This window comes from Carcharodon carcharias, chromosome 5 (assembly GCF_017639515.1).
Source record: "Carcharodon carcharias isolate sCarCar2 chromosome 5, sCarCar2.pri, whole genome shotgun sequence".
Lineage (NCBI taxonomy): Eukaryota > Metazoa > Chordata > Chondrichthyes > Lamniformes > Lamnidae > Carcharodon > Carcharodon carcharias.
The window spans coordinates 119,615,068-119,640,737 of record NC_054471.1 but is presented as its reverse complement, the minus strand read 5'-3'; the positions used below and the strand labels follow the sequence as shown (position 1 = coordinate 119,640,737).

The 25,670-nt window shown below is 42.9% G+C and overlaps 1 protein-coding gene across 1 annotated transcript in view; it reads left to right on the top strand.

The window, feature by feature from the left end:
* LOC121277748 (venom phosphodiesterase 2-like) overlaps positions 1-25,670 on the top strand; it is a 166,531-nt gene that overhangs the window by 47,389 nt on the left and 93,472 nt on the right. The window contains exons 7-13 of the mRNA XM_041187387.1: positions 2,148-2,267; positions 11,228-11,337; positions 17,953-18,018; positions 18,485-18,557; positions 19,895-20,003; positions 21,528-21,659; positions 23,716-23,747. Coding sequence (XP_041043321.1) covers positions 2,148-2,267; positions 11,228-11,337; positions 17,953-18,018; positions 18,485-18,557; positions 19,895-20,003; positions 21,528-21,659; positions 23,716-23,747 — 642 coding nt within the window. The remainder of the gene's footprint in view (positions 1-2,147; positions 2,268-11,227; positions 11,338-17,952; positions 18,019-18,484; positions 18,558-19,894; positions 20,004-21,527; positions 21,660-23,715; positions 23,748-25,670) is intronic.

Sequence of the window (25,670 nt, the reverse complement as noted above, 5' to 3'; positions counted from 1 at the left end):
ATTGGGAAGGTATTTTTTGTAAAATTTACCCTTAAAAATGATGGAGGATTTCTTTCCAATGAGATATTGTTATTTATCTGGGCCCAATATTTTCTTGGGGCCCAGGGTCCAATGAAAATTTAGGGAGGAAGGAGCTGTTCAGGGTTTGGACAGTGGGGGAGGGGGGGGGGGGGGGGGGGGGGGGGTGGTAGGGGTGGTTGATGGATGGCGACTGGAGGAGTGGAACTACATGCCAGATGTGGAAACATTGGATCTTGGCTCTGGAGAGATGCGAAAGGAGTTTCTCCCTAGAATTTGGGGCAGGCAGTGCTTCCATAGAAAAGCCCACAATGTTAGAAGCTTGAGCTAACAGAATGGCTTTCCGCATTGGAATTGCTATTGCTACCACTTCCTTTGCACTGAGTGATCTGGAAACTGGCAAGTTACTGGCATTCAGGTCTGTACACTTAGGGCAGAATTTCATGTCCTGCAGGCGGGCCCGTGCCTGACCCAATTAGGGCATAAAATAGCGTGCGATGGCATCAGGTGAGTGTCCCGACGTCATTGTGCACTCACGTGATATTTCAGTGTTGGTGGGCATGTGCGAGAGTTGGCAGCATGCCCGCCAACAGTTAAAAGGCCTATTAAGGCCATTAATCAATTAATTAAAAGCAGTATTTTGCTGCCTGTCCACCACCTGTTGGCAGTAGGTGAATCAGCCAGATGGTCTTTGGATTTTTTGGGAAACCTCTTCCACAGGTGGGATGAGGTTTTCAACAGTAATTTAAAAGAATATATTTTGACAGCATTTTTACCAAGTCCTTGTTCATGTGAGTGAGTCCTATTACAATTCATCAGCTCCCTGGGCAGAAATCTCCCCCCATTGGTCGGTGGGTGGGGGGGGGTGGTGCGAAGTTGATGGGCGGGCATGTGCAGGCGCGCTTCTGATCGGCATCCCCAATCGGAGGCACCGCACCATTTTACGTGGGCGGGACAGTTAAGGCCTGCCCAGCGTGTTGTCCATACGGAAGCGCTATGCACTCCCTGTGCAGGCGGGGTTGGGGGGTGGGGGTGGAATCCCAAAATTGAGGTTGCGTCTTTTGCGCGTGCGCACGGAAGAGTGCACTCATCTTCCTGAGGCTAAGTGTTGCCTCAGGGAGATCGCCACTACTTTTGAAAATATTAAAAGTCAAAATAAAAAATTTCCCTTACATGTCCCCTCATGTGATAATGTCACATGAGTTGGGACATGTTCATAATTTCCAGAACAACTTTATTCAAATTTTTAAATCCCTACATGAAACTTCATCCCGCTGGTGGATGAGGTTACAAGTTTTTTCCAGTTGCCGCCGGGGCTCCTGGCCTGCCCGCCAACCTTAAGGTTGGACGGGCAGGTCCACTAATTACTTTAATTGATTGGCCATTGACGGGTCAGGGGGCATGCAGCTGATTTTGCTACATCCCCGCCTTCCTAAAAATTTAAATGGGGCGCAGTGATGTCGGGAGTTCTGCCCGACGTCACTGCGTGTCATTTTATGCGTCGGCGATCAGAGCCTGAGTGTGCTGAAGTGAGGTACCCTGTCCCTTTAAGAGAATGCACGTGTACTGATCATGTGACAGCACTGATGAATCAATATGCAGCTCGGGCAACTGAGAACTCTAAGTCTAGTTCTGGAGGTTTCTGAGTGAGCACTTCTGATCTGGTGCTCTGCCCTATGTCTCAATAAACCATCACTGTTTATTCTTACATCAGTCTCTCCCTGTTATTGATTGCAAGCAGGAATTGATGAGAATATAGGAAGGCATGAAGTTAGAGTTTGGTTGGCCAACAAACTCGTTTACCTAAGACATGAAACTGAGGCAGCTCCCTTCCTTCAGGAAACTTTCAGTGCACGCTCCCTCATGCATATGTAGACTTTTGCACTCGCACTCCTCCCGACCCCACCCTGGCAGCGCTGAGCTTCTCAGCGCACCTTTCATGCTGGCTGGCCGTTAATTGGATTTGGCTAACTTCAACAATGTAGTAAATTCTTGTCCCTATCTGCTTATCTGTTAGCTATTTCTTCTGTATAGTTACTTTTTGCTGTCAGGATATGGCAGTAACTCTAATAGTAAGTGATGAATTCAATTAATCTGAAGTTAAATACAATATACTTTTATTTATACAGGGACTGTACTCAGAAACTCATGGCATAGTTGATAACAACATGTATGATGTTAATTTGAACAAATCCTTCTCTCTGCATGGTGATGAAAAAAACGATCCAGTTTGGTGGGGAGGACAACCAGTGAGTAAAGTGTATAATATTTCTATTTTTGTATAATTAGAAATTAGTACAAATCATGTCAGTTCTTGATGTCTGAAAATCTGAGCATGAAGAATGGTGTGAGAATGATTCTGTCTGAACAAATGCTCCTTCTAAGCTGTGCAGATGCATGTTCATGTGACAAAGAGGAATGTGCCACCCAGGGACAAAAAGGCTGTGCACTACCAGCATCCCTTTAAGATGCTTGCATGCATGATCACATGGGAATCAAAAAGGGACAGTGCAGTGAAATAAATGGCACAGTGCAAGGAAATTATTGATCTAAACTAGGTCAGTAGTGTCTATATGCATTCATTGTGTGTTATATAGTAATGATAAAAAAACAACTATACCGTGCAAAATGTACTAATTAAAATAGACAAAGCTGTAAATACATAGAAGGTAGAAACAAAAACAGGTTATGGAATTTGCACATAAACCCTTCATGAGAACCCCTGTTCTCGCTCCAGATGCTAAATGATCTGCAATGTCTTTACAGTTTTTATTTTGTTATTTATTTCAGATTTCCTGCATTTTACCATTGAATATGAGTTTTGCTTGTGGGTGAAAGCTACTTCCAGTGCAACTGCTAAGGGCAGGTGGCAAATTTGAACTGTTACATTCAGAAATTCATTCTGCTGGTAATATAACTGAAAAATGAGACTGATATGTAAATAAAAGAATGCAGCTGCTGGGACACTAGCTTATGTGACAGGTTGATACGCTGACTGTTTAGCTCTGGCACCTTAGTTAGAATTTATCTGGACTATTGGTATGAAAATTCTTTCCTTCTGTAAGTGTTATACATGAGGTACATTTGGGCAGTCTCAGTGATTCATTATTCGCCTAAGCCCGCATTAAGGCAAGTCACATAACCGGGGGTGATTTTTTAAATTAATTCAGGGGATGTGGGCTTTGCTGGTTGGGCCAGCATTTATTGCCCATCCCTAGTTGCCCTTGAGAAGGTGGTGGTGAGCTGCCTTCTTGAACCGCTGCAGTCCATGTGGTGTTGGTACACCCACAGTGCTGTTAGGAAGGGGGTTCCAGGATTTTGACCAAGTGACAATGAAGGAACGGTGATATATTTCCAAGTCAGGATGATGAACGACTTGGAGGGGAACTTACCGGTGGTGGTGCTTCCATCTATCTGCTGCCCTTGTCCTTCTAGACAGTAGTGGTTATGGGTTTGGAAAGTGCTGTCGAAGGAGCCTAGGTGAATCCCTGCAGTACATCTTGTAGATGGTATACACTGCTGCTACTGTTCATTGGTGGTGGAGGGAGTAAATATTTGTGGATGGAGTGCCAATCAAGCGGGCTGCTTTGTCCTGAATGATGTCAAGCTTCTTGAGTCTTGTTGGAGCTGCACTCATCCAGGTGAGTGGGGAGTATTCCATCACACTCCTGACTTGTGCCTTGTAGATGGTGGACAGGCTTTGGGAAGTTAGGAGATGAGTTACTCGTTGAAAGATTCCTAGCCTCTGACCTGCTCTTGTAGCCACAGAATTTATATGGCTAATCCAATACAGTTTCTGGTCAATGGTAACCCCCAGGATGTTGATAGTGGGGGATTCAGTGATGGTAATGCCATTGAACATCAAGGAGCAATGGTTGGATTCTCTCTTGTTTGAGATAGTCATTGCCTTGGCACTTGTGTGCCTGGATACTGTCCGGTCTTGCTGCATTTGGACATGGACTGCTTCAGTATCTGAGGAGTCGCGAATGCTGCTGAACATTGTGCAATCATCAGCAAACATCCCCATTTCTGACCTTATGATGGAAGGAAGGTCACTGATGAAGCAGCTGAAGATGGTTGGGCCAAGGACACTACCCTGAGGAACTCCTGCAGTGATGTCCTGGAGCTGAGATGACTGGCTTCTAACAACCACAACCATCTTCCTTTGTGCTAGGTATGACTCCAACCAGGGGAGAATTTTCCTCCTGATTCCCATTGACTCCAATTTTGCTAGGGGTCCTTGATGCCACACTCGGTCAATGCTGCCTTGATGTCAAGGGCAGTCACTCTCACTTCACCTTGGGAATTCAGCTCTTTTGTCCATATTTGAACAAAGGCTTTTGGGTATTGAGGTCAGGAGCTGAGTGGCCCTGGCGGAACCCAAACTGGGCATCAGTAAGCAAGTTATTGCTAAACAAGTGCCACTTGATAGCACTGTTGATGACCCCTTTCATTACTTTCCTGGTGATCAAGAATACACTGATGGGGCAGTAATTGGCTGGGTTGGATTTGTCCTGCTTTTTGTGTACAGGACACAACTGGGCAATTTTCCACAAAGCCAGGTAGATGCCAATGTTGCAGCTGTACTGGAACAGCTTGGCTATGCGCACAGCAAGTTCTGGAGCACAAGTCTTCAGTACTATTGCTGGAATATTGTCAGGGCCCAAAGCCTTTGCAGTATCCAGTGCCTTTAGCTGTTTCTTAATATCATGTGGAGTGAATCGATTTGTCTGAAGACTGGCATCTTTGATGCTGGGACCCCTGGGAGGGGGCTGAGATGGATCACCCACTCGGCACTTCTGGCTGAAGATTGTAGCAATGCTTTAGCCTTATCTTTTGCACCGATGTTCTGGGCTCCCCCATCATTGAGGATGGTGGTATTTGTGTAGCCTCATTCTCCAGTGAGTTCACCTCACTTTTATGTATGCCTGGTGCTGCTCCTGGCATGCCCTCCTGCATTCTTCATTGAACCTGGGTTGATCCCCTGACTTGATGGTAATGAGGTTACAGATTGTGGTTGAGTACAGTTTTGCTGCTGCTGATGGCCCACAGCGCCTCATGGATGCCCAGCCTTGAGGTGCAAGATCTGTCCGAAATCTATCTCATTTACCATGGTGGTAGTGCCACACGACACAATGGAGGGTATTCTCACTGTGAAGGCGGGACTTCATCTCCACAACTACTGTGTGGTGGCCACTCCTACCAATACTATCGTGGACAGATGCATCAGGCAGGTTGATGAGGTTGAGGTCCAGTATTTTTTTCCTTCTTGTTGGTTCCCTCATCACCTGCCGCAGACCCAGTCTGGCAGCTATGACCTTTAGGACTCAGCCAGCTTGGTCAGTAGTGGTGCTACCAAACCACTCTTGGTGATGGACATTGAAGTCCCCCACCCAGAGTACATTCTGCACTCTTGCCGCCCTCAGTGCTTCCTGCAAGTGATGTTCAACATGGAGGAGCACTGATTCATCAGCTGAGGGAGGGCGGTATGTGGTAATCAGCAGGAGGTTTCTTTGCCCATATTTGACCTGATGCCATGAGACTTCATGGGGTCCGGAGTCAATGTTGAGGACTCCAAGGGCAACTGCTTCCCAACTGAATATCACTGTGCCACCACTCCTGCTGGGCCTGTCCTGCTGGTAGGACAGGACATGCCTAGGAATGGTGATGGTAGTGTGGTGTCTGGGACAGATATGATTCCATGAAGATGATTATGTCAGGCTGTTGCTTGACTTGCCTGTGAGGCAGCTCTCCCAATTTTGGCACTAGCCCCCAGATGTTAGTAAGGAGTAAGAAGCAACGACAGGGCTGTCATTTCCGGTGCCTAGGTCGATGCTCGGTGGTACGTCCGGTTTCATTCCTTGTTTCAGTCTTTGTGGTGGTTTGATTCAACTGAGTGGCTTTCTGGGCCAGAGGGCATTTAAGAGTCAGCCACATTGCTTTGGTCTGGAGTCACATGAAGTCCAGACCAGGTAAGGACGGCAGATTTCCTTCCGTAACAGGCATGAGTCAAGCAAATGGGTTTTTACAACAATTGACAATGGTTTCATGGTCATCATTAGACTTTTAATTCCAGATCGTTATTGAATGAAATTCCACCGTTTGCTGTGGTGGGATTCAAAGTCAGGTCTCAGAGCATTACCCTGGGTCTCTGGCTTATTAGTCCAGCGACAATACCATGATGCCATTGCCTCCCACGGTTTGGTCTGATACTTGTCATAATCCAAGGGATTCGAACTTGATACCAATTGGTTACAACAGACCTTTTATTAACGCACAACGGAAATCAACACATTACAGTGCTTAGACAATAATTTACGGTTCCAAACAGATTATCTATCACTTTTTAGGTAACTGGACAGAGTAGCATGTATTGTCTATTTCTCCTTGTCCAGGTTCTTTAGCAAGATAGGTGTTAGGCTTCTGCCAGCATTACATCCACCCCTACAATCTACAGTGCCTTCTCCTTGTCTTCTCCTTTGTAATGTTCGTTAAAATCCTCCCACAATCTTGGAGAGGTATCCTGTTTTTCTCCCCCTCTTTGGTTTGGCCTAATAATCAACCTTTAATACATTAACTAGCTTACTTCATTGATCTTTCACAGAAAATAGCATTTGCTGATGTGGCTCATAAGTTTCAGCTACTCATTGATCAAAAGCACTTCCTTGAGACCCACCATCCTATTTTAGACAGAGAGGTCTCTTCAAGCAAGCAGTTTATATTTTGGAATTACTCAAACTACTGCCTTTCTAAAGCTACTTGAGCTATTGCATCTTTAACATTTGATCAGATTATTTCATTATCAAAGAGAAAATCTTGCCCTTACAACAATAGATCAGCAAATAAATTAGTAAGCAATTATTAGTAAATTAATCCATAACTTTATCTAACATCATGAGGAGATCTTACCTTATATGACATTCATTTCACACTAGTTCCTTCATGACAGGATACATCTGTCCTCTGCTCTGCATTTTGCAGGCATTCATAATTTAGCTTATGGGTGGAATTTTACGCCCCCTCCTGCCGGCGGGATTTTCTGGTCCCGCCAATGCCAATGGAATTTTGAACAGCTCGTTGCATTTTACAGCCTTTCCCCACTGCAATAGGGCCATAAAATTCCGCCCTATATTTCACATCTTCTTGCACTTCACATGGCAATTCACAAACTACAACTTATTCTTACAAATTATTGCCAAATACTTGTTATTAAAAGCAGTAGGTCAAAGAGGAAAAATCATGTCCAATCTCCTCATATACTACCAGAGAGATGGGTTTTCAGAATTAGTGCACCTGGCAGAGAAGCTCGCTTTTAACTAAAAAACATTTACTACAGGGTGCCTAAATAGTGTCAATTTGCCACATGAACACCCCACACTTTGATAAACCCGAATTCTTGAAATTATCAAGCCCAGCAGAATTGGCTCTGTTTAAAGGAAGTAAGAGAATCCAACCAGAAATTTCTTGTGAACTGTGGAATGAGTGTCCTTATAACGTCTTTGAAAATTACTTCCATATACAGCTCAGTGCCTAGTAACTCTGGACATCCCTTTACATGGTATGATTTGGAAGTCATGTGCATCAATTGTAAAGGCTGGAAAATGAGGCGGCAAGCATGATATTATTTTTACATCATTGGAATATCATAATATAGCTCCAGCCTGTTTCAGTTGGGAACTTTCTCTGCCACTCCCTGGCACACTGAAGTATCTGCCCTACGTGGGCATTACAAGGTGAAACATGTCTTTACCCTAACTTCAGAACAAGACCCCGCACCAATGTGGGGAACATAAGAAACATAGAAATAAGAACAGGAGTAGACCATTCAGCCCCTCAAACCTGCTCCACCATTCAATGAGATCATGGCTGATCTGCTTGAGTTTCGAATTCTACATTCCCATTTGCCCCTGGTAACCTTTGATTCTCTTGCCTAACAAGAATCTGTCTTAAAAATATTCAATGACCCCACCTCCACCCCCTTCTGAGGCAGAAAGTTCCAAAGTCACACAACCCTCTGAGAGAAAAAAATTCTCCTCATTTCTGTCTTAAAATGGTGACCCCTAATTTTAAAACAGTGCCCCCTAGTTCTGGACTCATCCACAAAAGGAAACATCCTTTCTACATCCACCTTGTCAATACTGTTCAGGATCTTATATACTTAAATCAAGTCACCCCTCACTCTTCTAAACTCCAGTAGAAACAAGCCCAGTCTGTCCAACCTTTCCTCATAAGACAACCTGCTCATTCCAGATATCAGTCAACTAAACTTCTTCTGAACTGCCTCCAACAGAATCACAGAATTGTCATAACAGAGAAAAAGGCAATTTGGCTTATCATGTCTGCGCCAGTTCTCTGAATTACCAATCCACCTAGTGCTATTACCCAGCCTTCTCCCCATAATCCTGCACATTCTTCCTTTTTAGATAATAACCCAATTGAATGCCTCTATTGAATGTGCCTCCACCACACTTTCAGGCAGTGCATTCCAGATCTTAACCACTTACTGCATGAAAATGTTTCTCCTCATGTCTCAATTGCTCCTTTAGCCAATTACCTTAAATCTATGCCTTTTCATTTCCGATCCTTCCACCAATGGGAACAGTTTTTCCCTATCTAGATTCCTCATGATTTTGAATACCTTTATCAAATCTCTCAACTTTCTCCTCTCCAGGAAAAATGGTCCTAACTTCTCCAATCTATCTAAGCAACTGAATTTTCTCATCCTTTGGATCATTCTCATTTATCTTTTCTGCACTCTCTCTAATGCTTTCACATCCTTCCTAAAGTGCAGCATCCAGAACTGGACACAATGCTCCAGTTGTGGCTGAACTAGTGTTTTATACAAGTTTAACATAACATCCTTCTCATGTGTTATGATCCCAGTTGAGGTTACCCCTGGACAAGCCTGATCCCAGAGTGAAACCCAGCTTGATAGATCCTAACTTTTAATTTGTTTGTTTAGATACATGGAGAGGGCTACTGAACAGAGTCACCGGAGTCAGCTAATGAACTTTTAACAAAAGAATAAAACATTTATTTAACAAGAAAAGATGAACTATATTACAAAATTCCTTCACACACAACTATACCTTTACAGATATACAGATATGTAAGGATAACACAAGTTACAAAAGCTTTCTTATACTTTAATGTTCATAGTAAGTACACAGTCCATGTAAACCTATGATGACCTGTAGTCAGGTACACCACATTCTGAAACCAAGTGACAAATGCCACCTCAACCAGATGCTATGGATCTTTCCTCAAAGACGCCAGATGCTTGTCACATCATGACCCAATCTGTCTCACTGAACTCTCTCTTTCACATGAGGGTTTCCAATCTCCACTCTCCAAGAACTCATTTTGGAATCTTCTCCCAGACCAATGCTTCCTCTCAGATACCTTCTGCAAGGGTTCACCTCCAGGATTTTGAACTCTCCTTCCCATTTTCCTCTCCCCTGGATCACCACATGCATTCAAACAGTCTTCCACGCACTCTCTCTCACTGACTCAGCTGTCAACAGTACACCACTGCTTCACGTGCCCATAGCAAAGAGTTACAGACCTTCTGCCATCTCTTTAGATCTTCTGGCCTCTTGCAAGCTGTTCTCACTTTAAATCTACTTTCTGCAGCTTTTGTCTCTTCAAATCTGAAGCTTGGAGCCTTTCTCTCTGGCCCTCACTCTTAACTTCATTTAACAGGAGCTTTTCCAGGCTCTTGTCCTTCCACTTGACTAAAAGGTCTTCTTGTGACTTTCTCCTGTTCCACTCCCTTGGATTTTGGGGTCTTTTCTTTAGCTCGCGTCTGGCTATCTGTTCCCTTTGCTCCAGTCTCTCCTAACAGCTTTCAAAACCAATTGAACTCAAACAATTTGCAAATCAAACTGCTGTTTATAGTTTCTCTTGTGTGTCTGTGGGAGGGTCCTGCCTCTCTGGACCCTTGCTGCTAGGCAACAGCCCAGTTTTTCTACTCTTGTTTGTCTAACTTAGCTGCAACAGTCATAAAACTCTTATTAGAAATGCAAGCACCTTTTAAAGTGAAACTAAAACTCAATTTGACCTTTTCTTAACACACAGTTATAGAAATATAAATCAAACTTTAATGTTGAAGCTAAAGCTCATTTCTAACACCCACAAAATACAAATATAATTTACTTAAACTCTATTTCTTAACACAAGTAATCCATACCTCTATTAATAAAGCTTAGGATATTATATGCTTTACTAACTGCTCTCTCAACCTGTCCTGCCATGTTCAATGACTTGTACACATATATACCTAGGTCCCTTTGCTCTTGCATCCACCAACACCACCACCTCCCCCCCATCCCTTTAGAATTTTGCCCTTTAATTTATATTGTCTACCTCTGTTTTCACAGAGTCTGGGTAGCAAAGAGCTAGGGCAGAATTGTTGTATTAGTGCTTGCTACTAGCATAGACCAGAGGGTGAACATAGCCTGTGATACTGCACCAGCTGCAACATCAAACCTGTCTGCACCTCCTGCTAAGCATGTCTCAATGTGGACTTTTAGCAAAGGTGCTTAGATTGTTCCTGTGCACAATCAGCTCTGCAGCATGACTTCAATTCGGCTACACTGAACAATGGTAGGGGATCAGATACTGGGCTACTCCTTCACTTGCCTTTGGTTGGGCTTTCTTTTCCTTCATTTTGACCTGTCATTTCTTGATGCTTTATCCCATCACCCTCATCAAAGATTAGGTTCAGATGCTCTTTCAACCTTTCTAAAACTTCTGAAAATTTTTGTCACCTTATTGTCTTTTCAATTTTTCCCATCCCTATAAATTTCACTTATACACAATTTCTTGCTTCCACCATTAGTGGAACTCTTATACTCACCCTACTGAATCTTTAAATAATTGTACAAAAGATCTGGCCCAGAAAATGTTAGAGTTATCAACACAATGTCATTTGGCAGGATGAGCATCAGCTCTTAGCCATTTAGAGTTGGTTTACGTCAATGGGCAATAATCGAACCTTTGTTTGGACAGATTAAAGAGAGCTTTACTTTGTTTTTGGCTATACTGTGTCTGGCCTGGAAGTGGTTGAAGCCAACAATTCTGGACAAAAGCAGCAAAAAATGCAAGGGTGAGAGGGTAATATTCCAATGAACTGAGATCTACTGTCCTAATTGATGTGAATCACTGATCACATAAACATGTATTAAATATACTTTTGTTCTTTGAATAGTTGTGGCTGACAGCTATGTATCAGGGTTTGAAAGCAGGTACCTTCTTCTGGCCTGGATCTGAAGTGAAAATAAATGGAACATACCCAAACAAATTTGAGAAATTTAATAAGTAAGTACAATGTTACAAGCATATGCAAATTATGTGGACAATTTGCTTGGAAAATTATGAAATGAGCACAGTTGTGTAATTATACCAGGAATGAATATTTGAAATCCAGAAATCTATTTTCTATGCAAAAGCAATGAAGTGAGTTTTAGGCCCGGGTTTTTTGCTGAGTCGGGCAGAATCGGGAGCCCTTCAAAAATGGCAATTGGGTCCCAATTCTGGGATCCCCGCCCCATTCCAGTTTCCAGCAGTCTTTTGCCAGTGTGGGATAAGGGTGCGGGAAGCCTGCCCATGCACAGCAATCCCATCCTTGCCAGCTCCATTGTAGGGGTGTGTAAAAGGACCATACCTACATTTCCCATTGATAATATCAAAATCTAGAATAACATCAAACTTTTGTTTAAATGTATATGGATACTAATCTGTGGAATGGTTCTGTGGGTAATTTTTTTATACAGTTTTAACTTATTAAATCTTCTTCAAGAAGGTAATGGTAAAATTTGGGAAATTTAGACAGTTTGAAATTGTTATAATTAGACTTCCTGATTTTCCTGGATAATCTTTGCCTAAATTTAAGTCAAATCAACTGTGAACTTTGTTGAGTTAAAAATAACACTGAATGTTATTAGCAGAAGGATTAGAAGGGAGCTGAGGAGGACATTTTCGCACCCAGAGAATGATGGGAGGCTGGAATTCTTTGGGTGGAATCATCCCAGATATGAACTAAGTGCGGCAGCAGGTGTGAAAAAAGATGTTTTACCCGCTGGCTGCAATGGCGGATTTTCGCATCATATTATCTGCTTCCCACCTCATTAATTATGCAGTCACAGGAAACACGCTGTCTCGCTGGCGGGCGGCCTCTGAAATGCCTGCTATGCCGTTACTTCACTGTTTCTTCACTCCAGGTGCCAAAACTAAACTGCAGCCATGCACACAGTTCTCAATGCTAGCAGCCCAGGGCTGCTCCAGTGAAGACATGGCCCTGAAAACCAAGTTCAGTGACCCATCACTGGAATGCCTTTTGGAGGCCCACCGTGATGTACTCCATCCCTGCTCTGGCTGCAGGAGGTTCAGCAATTTCACTATTCTAGCTTGGGAGGCGGCGGCTGTGGTGGTCAGTGCCAATGCTGCACAGGAGAGGTTGGCCATCCAATGCAGAAAGAGGATGAATCATCTCATCTGTGTCGCCAGGGTACAGCAACCACCTCATCACTTTAAACTCACACACTCACAAGGCCATTCACTGGCATGTCACTCACTGAGAACTGCCTCCTCAGCTCACTATCTTGAAGCCACTTGCCCAGATCAACATGTGCCCCCATACACACCCTCGGATACCCCCCTTCCCCAGTACAGCCCTCGCCCTGCAGCCTCTTTCCTTGCCTGAGGCCACTTCTCTCCCTTCCCCAAGCAAGCCCTGGCAATCACACCAAAGTGCCCGGATGATCCAGTTTGGGGGGATGATCCCAGTGAGCTGGGCTTATACTGAGATGTTAAAGTGTTGAAATTAGGATCCCATGCAGCATGCAGCGGCAGGGAAGGCAGCCTGCCATTGATGATCACAAACTGGTTTCACAATCGCATAAAGCTGATTTTTGGCCTTCTCACAATATTGTCCACCCACACCCGCCATGGTGCCCACTGCCAATGGGACCAGATGATTCCACCCACTGTTTGATAGAATGGTAGAGACTGAAGTCCTCATAACATTGCAAAAATATCACATTAGGTGCAGTAACGTACAGACCAACATCTGGAACGTGAGCTATATAGCTCTTTTGTTAGCTACAGTGGGCTAAATGACCTCCTTCTGTGCCACAGATGTTCTACGTTTCTACATTTGTAATCAGAAAACTTCAGATTTTATAGAAATTCAAGAAAATATTGTGTCCTCAAGTCAACATTGGGTCACAAATTGATTCAGGGAGCAGGGATCTGTGAGCAGAATTCTATGGTGCCCTGCCAGCAGGTTTGCAGGTTGTGGGGGAGGGGGCGGTGGGGGGTTGGGGTGGGATGGGGGGTGGTGCAGGCAGGTGGTGAGACGTTTGGCCTGTAAAATTCCTGGGTGACCTTCCTGCTGCCCTCATTTTGAGGGTGGGGTGGAATTCAGGGGCAGGGGCAAAGCCTGGCCGGTCACCCTGCTCAGGCCTTGGGAAGGAAGAGGGTGGGATGCATCCCTCAAGGGGCCCTCTTTTCACATTAGGTGGCCACCCCATCCCCACAGGGTTTTCTACCCGGGATGCTTCCCTTCCCCCACCCCTCTGTCCTCTGCAACAAAATCCCCCTGCCACTCTCACTGTCCCCCACTCCCAGGACCTCACCTCCCCTCCCCGCTGTGTGACCCCCCCTGCAGTTACCTGGTCTTGGACCCCACTGCTACCACTGGCACTGCTGGGACTACAGAGTTGCTGCTTAGTCAGTTTGGCTGGCAGCTCTCTGAGGCGGGAATTATGTCTCCAGCCAATTAACGCTGCATGGATGCTGTGGTCAGTGGAGATGCGTTCCCTGCCAACACTTTGGGTGATGAGGTGGAAAACCCTGCTATCTTGAAAAATCCTACTCTTTGTGTATGTTGTGTGACATTTACCTACCCAATTATAGCAAAGGGAGGATATGTGAAGATTTCATCTGCCTCAAAGGAGATTGGCTGAATTTTCCAGTGTGCATTGGGACCTCAACGTTCAGCCCAATATGGGGGGTCCCATGACCATCCAGGTAATCATGTCCCCACCGACACATCCTCTCAGGAAGTGTCTTACTGATTGGCTACCTCCACTACTTCATCCTATGAGGATGATGAGCAAGCTCTCAAAGGCCTACAGCAATGTCAGGCCAGCAGCTCCACCAGGAACGATGGCTATTGCTGAGATTGGTAAACCTCTGGCTCCAAAGGGGGGATGGTGATCATTGTAATATCACTGGACTAGTGATCCAGAGACCCAGACTAATATTCAGGGGACATGGGTTCAAATCCCACTGCTGCACTCTCCCTTGCACCCAACCTCAGGTAGGGAAAATTCAGCCCGATGTTTCTGTTTCAGAATTTAATTGGGCATCATTATAAAATTTGATTCAATCTTTTAGGGTTCAATTATAAGATTTTACTGGGTGAAACGCTAAAATCAGTAGGCCTAGTTGCCATAAAATGAATACGATAAAACTTAGCAGCTGAGATTTGTCACTTGTCAGTAAGAAGCAGTGGGATTGCTGCTGACAGGTGATAGTGAATGCTGACAGATTTGACACTTGCTCCTCCCTCTAATGCTGGTGTAACTAGGTTACAGCCTATGCGGCTGGATAGAGGGAATAGGATCAGGCTGGTGGTGTTGCCACGTTTTCTAATTTTAAGGCCCTAATTTTTACTTCTGGTTTGGGTGCGCAGAGATGGGAGAAATCGCAGCTCCGTAAATCTGATATTTAAAATGGCTGGCCAAATGTCGGATTTTCCATCTCGATGTGGGGGTGGGGGGGAGGTGGTGCTGGTGGGGGGTTTGGGGGGTGGTGTGGGGGAAACTGGAAGAAGTCCTAGGCTCAACCATCTTCAGCTGCTTCATCAATGAACTTCCTTCCATCATCAGGTCAGAAGTGGGGATGTTCGCTGATAATTGCACAATGCTCAGCACCATTCACGACTCCTCAGATACAGAAGCAGTCAATGTCCAAATGCAGCATGGCCTGGACAATATCCAGGCTTGGGCTGTCAAGTGGCAAGCAATATTGATGCCACACAAGTGTCAGGCAATGACTACCTCCAACAAAAGAGGATTGAACCATCGCCCCTTGACATTCACTGTCATTATCATTGCTGAATCTCCCACTATCAACATACTGGGGATTACCATGGATCAGAAACTGAACTGGACTAGCCATATAAATACTGTGGCTACAAGAGCAGGTCATAGGCTAGGAATTGTGTGATGAGTAACTCACCTCCTGACTCCCTAAAGCCTGTCCACCATCTACAAGGCACAAGTCAGGAGTGTGATGGAATACTCTCCACTTGCCTGGATGAGTGCAGCTCCTACAACACTCAAGAAGTTTGACACCATCCAGGACAAAGCAGCCAACTTTATTGGCACTCCATCCACAAACACTCACTCCCTCCACCACCGACGCACAGTAGGAGCAGTGTGTACCATCTACAAGGTGCACTGCAGGAATTCACCAAGGTTCCTTAGACAGCACCTTCCAAACCCACGACCACTACCATCTAGAAGGACAAGGGCAGCAGACAGATAGGAACATAACCACATGGAATCTTCCCTCCATGTCACTCGCCATCCTGACTGTTGCTGGGTCAAAATCCTGGAACTCCCTTCCTAACAGTACTGTGGGTGTACCTACACCACATGGGCTGCAGTGATTCAAGAAGGCAGCTCACCACCACCTTCTCAAGGGCAACTAGTGATGGGCAATAAATGCTGCCCCAGCCAGCGAAGCCCTTATCCTGTGAATGAATAAAAAGAAACATTCCACCAGCCCTCATCCCTCACATCTCTTCTCATCACCCACACACTCCCCATGTCCTATCCATACCAACGCATACCACCTCTAATGGCCCCTCATACCCTCCATTCCAACCAATGCCCTTACATGCAGCCTCATTGCCCTTTATAGCCCCTATTTCAAGTTAGTACCAACTCAGGCCAACCCATAGCCCCACTCACCACTCTTTGCCCTTACACCTCCCAACCTACCTAGAATCCACCATGGGCAGACCTCAGGACCCATGCAGCGATGAGATAATATAATGTTCTATAAAATAAGTTTCTAAATGTCAACTGAAGACTTCATCATTTTGAAAAAACACTCATTTGTAAGAACCTATTTGCTACATTTACATTCATTCAACTAAATGAAGCCTTATAAGTATAAACATTTAAATTATGTTCATAATCCCTTATAGCAACAAGCATTAGAATTCCTAATCTCACATCAAAGCTTCTATAACCACTTGCATCTGTCAATCAAACTGTAAAATGGCAGGCATGCTAATGTCATAATAGATGGTTGTGAAATCAATCATGCAGTACTAATTCAGTGATGGAACCCTTCAGGCTTATCTCACCGGACAGAGTGAAATAGCAAGAAATCATTTTTGTTTAACACTCCAGACATTTTTTTTCAAGGATTTTAACAGCTGGATTTTTATTGGTCCCTTTGACAGGTGCATCTGACAGTTTTGACAGGTCTGTTAACAGTTCCAATGTGCTTGAAAGTGATAGGTTTATGCACTTTTAATGCATATTTAAGCCTATTTTTAATAATTTCTAAGGACACTGTACCTACCCCAAAGAGCACCTGACTTCCCACAAAGGGCACTTTAGCTCCTCCAAAGGTGTCGCAGGACCAGATCCAAAGAAGTGCCCTGGCAGTCCGAATGAATCCATCAAGCTCAGAGCTCCTCTTACCTGGTCTAATTTGTACATGTCGGATTTCACACTCCTGGCTGACCAACATTCCACTTCAGTGGAAGCAGCTGATGATTTAAATGGCCAGCTGCCTCTGTGAACTGTGCATGAACAAAATGTGGCCTACACCCAATCCCACCCCTGTGATAATGGGAAGTGTCATGTTCGAGGGTGGGATTTCTGATTTTCAGGCATTTCTGCTATTTTCGCCACGACTGAGAGCCTCTCCATCGTGGCAGAAATCTGGGCCTAAATGTTTCTGGAAACAAAAGCATTACAAGTTGCTTTTGTTTTGTAACAAAGGTATTTTTAATATTGTACTTTTTAACTTGTCTCCACTATTACCCAGGGACAAATTTAGTTCCCCCTCTGCAGCTGACATTGGTCACCCAAACAACTGCTGTACTTCCACATGCTCACTATATGTGCATAGAAATATTGATATATGTAGGGCACATTTGAAAAGTAATTTTTTTGAGCTGGCTAGAAAATTCTTAGTGACTCTTGTTAACTGCTGCTGACTGTCTAAAGCAAATTCCAATCATTTCAATCCAACCATAAGCCTCAAAATGATATTACAGTGAAAATTGTGCTGTGATATTTCAGTAACAGACATATTTGTATGAAATTCTTTTGTCTGCTATTTTAACGACAATCTAATTAGGTTACATAATTTGAGACCTTTATTAAAATAGTGAACAGTGGAATTTCATTTAAAAATTAAGTAATACCATAGATACCTAAACAAAAACAGAATTACCTGGAAAAACTCAGCAGGTCTGGCAGCATCGGCGGAGAAGAAAAGAGTTGACGTTTCTGCCAGACCTGCTGAGTTTTTCCAGGTAATTCTGTTTTTGTTTTGGATTTCCAGCATCCGCAGTTTTTTTGTTTTTATCCCATAGATACCTAATTGTTTTTGATCAAAATAAAAAATGGCTGTAACTGAATCTTGATAAAATGACAGGACATGTGAACAGCAAAATGTGTCATTATCAATAGTGTATTTGGATCTGAATTACATTGGCGTATCAGGGTTTGCAAATTTAAGGAGGTTTGTCACTTTTTTTATGTAGCTTTTTAAGCAAGCTTGAAAGGAGCTAGTTGACAATAGAGCTCAATGCATCATAATATCAACAATATTACCAAGTATCCATCTTGAGTCTCTTTCCGTCTCTCACTTTTCCTTGCAACTATTTATATATTTCAGATCTATTCCATTTGAAGAAAGAGTATTCACTATCCTGAAATGGCTCAGCCTGCCTGATTCAGAGAGGTAATCATTTTTGGTTATTGTCAGCATTATAGTTGCTCATTAGTAATCAGCCTGTTTGCATATAAAAAAAAGTCTGTCCATCTAATGTCTGCCAACTGCTGGTAAATGGGGTTAGGTAGGTAGGTCAGGTATTTCTCACATGTCGGGGCAGACTCGATGGGCCGAAGGGCCTCTTCTGCACTGTGTGATTCTGTGATTCTGTGTGATTCTGTTATACGGAGTGTGAGAAAGGCCACACACCAACACAGAGAGAGAGAGAGAGAGAAAGAGAGAGAGAAAGAATTAGAGAGTGGGAGACAAGCTTGGGAATAGTCAAAGGAAAATAGAAACACAGTTTGTGTTCCTGTGATCAATAACACCAGTAAATCAGCTAGTTTTACCAAAATGACCATTCAAATTAGCAAAATGTGTTTTCTGAAATTCATACTGTTGCTATACTAAAAGGTGTTTGATTTTGTCACATCAGGCCAAACTTTTATACCATGTATTTTGAAGAACCAGATGGTGCTGGACATTCATTTGGACCTGTTAGTGGCGGAGTAAGTTAAGGGTTTATATCTTTAATTAGGTCTTTAAAAAAGTAATAATCAGCCATTTTGGAAAATGCTTATACAACTTACACTTATTTTCCCTGGATAAAGCTTGTACACACATTATTGTTTTAAATTATTTCATTTTCCTCAATTATTATCTTTCATTAAAAGTTACCCATTAATGTTGTTTAATTATGCCTTTGATATTTGCCATTTTAAAGTCATATAATTTGACTTTGTCCTTACTGGATCTAATTCCCAGATAATTCTAACTGATTCTGTGTTTTTGAATTATTACAGTCTTTATGCCAACGGTTCTCCCATATTGGTGTTGTCTTTCCGTATGCTAATTCTCATCAAATGTTATATTTATGATCTTGTCCTATACATATTGTCCTCCTAATATTAATCCTATCCTCTATCTCTTGTTAGCTGAAGGTAAACTATTTTAATTTACTTCTTCCCCTGGGATGTCAATTCACCTTCCCTGATTGCCAAGTTACCTCTCCGTTCTTCTGTCATCCCCTATCTGATGTATTTTTCTGTGTCTTATACCTGTATATATTGGATTCCCATTTCCTAGGGCATCACATGTCTCTGTAATCCCTCCAACATTGTTTATTGCCTCTAAAAGACATCTTAATTTCAATGATTTTGGAATTCAGATATATTTACCTAATATCAGTTTTGATTGTTTCCTTCGAAAGCTTAGTTTCTTTATACATCGTAACTTTTTACTTTATGTAAACCTCAGCCTGTATCTGTCCACCTTGCGGTGATATTGCTTTACTGAATTCTAAACAGTTAGAGGAGGAGCCTTTGGAAATGTGGACCTCTCCCATTATAGTGCACACTTAGTAATAGTGCTGTGAGATGTTTTGCACCATAGTGATATTACACATGCCAAACAGAAGTGTAAATTTCTTATTTTGTATCAACAGTGAGAGCATTTGAAAACAGAGATTTCTCATTTTTAGGGCAGTCATATTTTAAAACTTTGAACTTAAAAGAGCTCAAGTCATTTTCTATACTGTTTTGAATTTCTAAGGATATTAGATCTGAGTACCCGATTACCTTTTCACAAACATTAGAAATTATACACTTGTGGAATGCCAGTGAGTAAAGCTCTAGACATGCACCTGCTTCCTTCAGCTCAAGAGTTGTGCAAGTGAACAGCTTTCCACGTATTCTATACCATTTATTTCAGATAATTGAATCTTTAAAACTTTGAAGTAGGACTGTGTTCTACAAATTGATCGATTGAATTGTGAAGCAAAAACTGTTTTTGAGTAAGTAAGTGTGTATGTCTTGATTGAAAGTTAATACCTCTTATTATTTTGCAGTTGATTGAAGCATTACAGTCAATTGATCAGATTTTAGGAATGTTGATGGACGGACTCAAACAGAAAAACTTACACAATTGTGTTAACCTCATCATTGTAGCTGATCATGGTATATCTTTTTAATGTTATTTGTCATCAAGGCAAAAGATACACCCAGCATAGGATTTTATTGCAACAAAGAAACACAAGTTTGAAAATAAATTAATATAGTGTTGATACCATAAATTTTCTACATCTCATCATGCAGGAATATTTACTATTTTGAGAGGCACATCGCTACTGCAAATAGTATGTGTCATTCCAGGCTTTTATATTTTGCCATAAAGCACAGCACAGCAGAGCAAAACCAATACAATCAAGCCCACTTAAATGAATAATTGATTAAAGAATAAAACATCTAAGAGAATAAGATAAATCTCAGGTGATCAGTTGATATCCTGACTATGGGCTGAATTTTGCTGTTGGTGAGCAGGGGGCAGAACCCCCGACATCATCCCGCCTCATTTAAATTTTCAGGAAGGCGGGGGCACAGCAAAATCAGCTGTCCGTCCACCGACCTGTCAATGGCCAACTGAGGCCATTGACAGCATCATTTAAACAATTAAAGGACCTGTCCATCTAACCTTAAGGTTGATGGGCAGGCCAGGAGCCCTGGTGGGGAATAGAAAAAACATGAAACCTCATCCACCAGCGGGTCAAGGTTTCATGTAGGGTTTAAAAAAGTTTAATAAAGTTTTAGTGAAATTTATGAACATGTCCCATCTCAAGTGACATTGTTACATGAGGGGGACATGTTAAGGATTTTTTTTTTCTATTTTTAATGTTTATACGACTATCAGCGATCTCCCTGAGGCAGCACTTAGCCTCAGGGAGATGTGCGCTCTTTCGTGCGCATGCGCGAAAGAGCACACTCTTGCATTTGAGGAATCCCCCCTGCCCGTACAGGAAGCGCATAGCACTTCCCGCCAGGCATCACGCTGAGTGGGCCATAACTGGCCCGCCCACTTAAAATGGCAGCGGGGCGTGCTTCTCCGGTGGTAGGCAGAAAATTCTGCCCTATATCTTCAGTGTGAGCATTCATTAACATGTTCAACTGTTCTCTGAGAACTCCAGGTGTACCTGTCTGATCTTGATGGTCCTTCAAAATTCTACTTATTGTTGCAATAAATACAGCAATCTTTAAACTGGGTCCAACAGAGAAATCCCATCCAATTCACATAGCAGGATATAGGTCTGGAGTAGTGTGGGACACAAAGGATTTTTGCGTTCATAATGGATGGAAAATCCCACAGGATCTGCTTATCCCCTGATCTTTGCTCCTGCTAGACAAAACTCTGTGCTGGATGTGCAGTTTTAAATGTTATCTTATTTATGTATCTATCAATGATTAAATCTTATATACGCATAGAGCTGCAGTTGCTTCAGTGTTAATTATACAAAGGCTAAGCTAATATAACAAAAATAGTCTCAATGAGAATGTCAAAATTAAAGAAGATTCATTATTTTACTTTCTGCACTAAATGCAAATGCTGTTCTTTGAAAATGTAGTACTTGAAATGGTTAATACATTTTCAAAACTTTAATGATGTTACGTTGCCTGACGATTGTTTCCCTGGATTTCTTTTTCTTCCAGGAATGGAACAAACTTACTGTGATCAAATTGAATATATGACTAAATACTTTGAAACCGTGGACAATTTATACGTGTATAGTGGCCCAGCTGCTCGCATTCGAGCTAAAAATGTACCAAAGGACTATTTGACATGCAAGTACCTTTCATGTAAAATACAAAAATGATCTGTTAAAAGTCATAGTTTGGTGTACGACATAAACTGTGATGACAATGCCTCCAGAGTGTGATGAAGAGAGCATTTAAAATTACAATTTCAAATATGAAGGCAAGATTAACATAAATTAGTTAAATTCATTACCTATATTATAAATTAACAGTTACTTAACATTTTTTTTTCTAATTTATTAACTATAGTGTTTGTTCTGTTAATGTTTTAATGATTGTCATCCCAAAATTCTGCAGGGGTTCTTCTGGTCATGCCTCACACCTTTGATAGGAAATCAATGGAACCTCTACAGAAAGAGTGAAAGTGGCTGAAAATAACTCTTCATGCCATTTCTTTGGAGGTTCTGTGGGTCTCCTGCTAAAGTTACAGTGCAAGATCAGAAGAACACCTGCAAAATCTCAGACTGGCAATTATTCCCTTCTTTATTTCACACTTTCTTCTCTACAACAGTTCTCCGTTACTTTCCTTTGTTCCTGCATCACTACACCATGCACCACCTGCCAGCCAAAAGGATGGCTTCTCCTCTCCTGGATCTCTTAAATATTGATAGATATAAGGATAGTCCTAGAGGATAGTTTTCAAGGTTCCCTCTTGTGTGAAATATCTGGTCTCTAACTGAGGGCTTTTCACAGCAATGAAGATGATATTGAAAGAGCTGGAACTGGGAAATTAATTTGTCATTGACCATTCACCATGCCATGGCATTACCTTCTGCTGCTGAAACCTGCTGCTAGTAGTAAAAAAAAATAAAGTAATTACTATTTGTCTGTTTGGCTACACTCAATTAAGTGAGCTCCTCCAAAGGCTTTCTTTGGACGTGCAGTACCTTGTGAACCAATCAAACCAGGAAGCCTCTAGTTTTGTGATAAGTGAGCTGATCCCTGAGGGAGCAATGATGAAGAGGCCACAATTGACTTCACTACTCCAGGGTTATGAAAATGCAGAATCCATCAGGATTCCTGATCCTGATCACTTTTCAATATCATTGATAATGAAATCAGATGAATAAAGGATTGGGCCTCATTGTGAAGCTCTTCACAGGAGAATTGCTTACTGCTATTTATAGTCTAGACTCATACATGTAGTATGGTGACAAGTGTGGTAGTGGAAGGCAGAAAGCACTGATAGAATTGGATTTGGGATGTGTTTTCAATTTCACAAGGGGCTGGATTTTGTGGGGCAAACAGGGATCTTGCCCACTGGTTGGAGAATCAGCAGGGGACCCCTGTCAATTATGTGAGGGAGATATAACGGAATAAAGTGCCCTTTGGGCACTTAAGTGGCCATCATTGGGCCTTCCCCACAATTGAGGGCCTTTTACAGCTGAAAGCCTGCCTGCCAAAAGCTTCCAGCCAATCAGAAACTGGCAGCTACTTGACACCGACAGTGTCAGCGGGAACGATGGCTGCTGCCAGCAGCGCACCCATCAGAGGTCTAGGATCATCTTGGGACCCAGGCCAAAGGTCATTGAGGATGGGATGCAGATTGAGGGATGGGGTTCGGGGTAGGGGTTGGCACGGGGGTCAGAGGCAAGGGCGGGGGGTAGGGGTGGCTTTCAGCAGCCCCCAACCCTTTCCTGATGCTAGGTCTTCAAAGTTCCTGATATCAAGAGAACCCTCCCCCTTTCCTTGGGAGACCACTGTTGCTGGGTTGCCTTGTGAGGTCATGGGAAAGCCATGTGGCTCCTGTTAAATTCCTGAGGCACCACCAAATTGTGGTGGCTGCAGGGATAATGGATGTCAACTGGCTCATTAATGAGCCTAACTGACACCTGGGAATCCCATGTCAGCTCCTTCCGCCCTCCCACTTAAGCAGGGGGAGGTTCTCCCATCGCCTGGAGACTGGCACGGGGCCTTTCCTATGATTAAGTGGGGTTGGCTGCCATGTTACTGCTATGACAGACTGCATTAAATCCAGCCCAAGAGGTGAAGGGTAAAGGAACAGAAGAAAGGAATATACAGTAGCTTTGACTTCATTACCAGCATTTTGTGAAATGACTACAGTTCTTTGTTTCTTTTTCAGTTGATTCAGAAGGAGTTGTTAAAAACCTTTCTGTAAGTAATAAAAAATAATTTCCATTTGCTGTAAAGATTTGGCTGGTTCCAACTGTATTGCACTTTAATGCCACAAGTTAACTACTATAAAGTAGGATTACTAAATAGTCCTTTACTGTAATGTCCATTGATATTCCAGAATTAGGGATTTTTTCACTGGAATAGAGAAGGTTGAAAGGATTAAAAGTGATGAAAGCTTTTGAGAAGAAAAACTGCAAAACATTGGCTCAATATTAACTTCCTCGCAATGATTGGAAAGGGTTTGGGTATGGATTAAAATGAGTTAAATGGCAACACAATCGTTGCTTTTTTATGATGGTGGATAATGTGCTATGCGACTGTCCCATTCTTGAGAGGCAGGGCACTTCATTAACATATTTAAATCAGGCTTCTGCAGTGCAATTGGGAGCCTAATTTAAATGATACCATTGCAGGACAGATTTCCCAAGGCTTGGGAAACTCTGTGGTGAAATAAAACTGGGTGCTGTTGGCTCCAAAAGGTGAGTCCTTTTTGCAACACTCCTTGTGGGCAGGAGGAGTGAGATTGCCCTGCCTGGGCCCTCAAAGAAGTCTTTGGACTTCACCCTCACCACCGCATCCACCCCCACCTATCCAAAACACCCATCCTGCTGATAGCTACTCTGTTCCTCCCTGCCCACCAAGCTTTTAACTTCCCATCCCATCCTCCCAATTGCTACTCTGCCTCGTTCCCCCCACCCCTCCCTCCACCCTTCCAGTGACTGTCTCCAAGATTCCCAACCCTGGCTTCCTGCCACTAATTTTCCTAACCCACTGTCAAAGGGAAATTATTGCTAGAAGAACAAAATTTGAAGAATTTTGTTTTGTCATGTAGATTTGTTTTCAGGTAGCTTTGTTAGAACATCAAGTGCTTTATAACAAATGACTATTCAAGCAGAGACTATAAAATCAATTAGAACAGAATTAGATAAGTACTTGAAAGGGCAGAATATAAAAAGATATGGGGGATGTTTCTGGCAGTGAGATTAAGAATAAACTCCAATTAAGAAGGTAGAACCAACCTGATGGGACAAATGGTCTTTATCTGTGCTGTAATTTCTATGTCATTAAGTACAGGGGTACAGGACTACTTTGGAAATGTCAAAAAATCATTGTTTGATTTTGTTACTATGTGAAAGATTAGATCATTGACTAGTTTTTCTAATAGTACAAAATTTCCTCACTATGTTTTTTATTGGGCAGGAAATGTTTGCATCCATTTATAAATTTACCAATTCAAACACTCCTGTGGTACATCCCAAATCAAATCTGTACATTTGATATTCCAGTATGGCTGGAATAGGACTCAAGTGATGACATTGGGCTGGATTTTCTTAAAAGAGATGGGTATCGGGAGTTTGAAAAACAGGCCCTGCAAACTCGTCTCCGTTAAAGAGGCCCCCACCCAACATATTTTCATTCTGGGGAGGTGGGAAAGGGATGAAGTCAGGCCCACCACTTTCGGAGGCAGGCCCAAGGCAGCAATGGAGGCGGGAGGATGGTGAGGCTGGCAGGCTGCAATGGCCACCTTTGTTTGCAGGGACATCAGCCCAATTGTAATGATGAATGTCAGGCCCTCAAACCTTCACTGTCACACCCACCCCACATGCCCTCCATGCCCCCTCCAAGAGCCCCCACACCTCTTCCATGCCCTCTTAAATGCCAATGTCCATCCATGCTCCCTCATACTTCCCATGCCTCCACCATGCCCCCATATTCTCAGGCCCCCTAATTTTTCCCATGCTACCTCCATGCTCCCTGATAGCTTCTATGCCCCTTCCTTACCCACTATGTCCTCCATCCACTCTCCCAGTATACACAATGCACAGAACCAATGAGCCATTGGCAGGCCTTAAAATGATCCTGAAACTGACACATAAGCAGAGACTTTGAAAAGATCCTTTG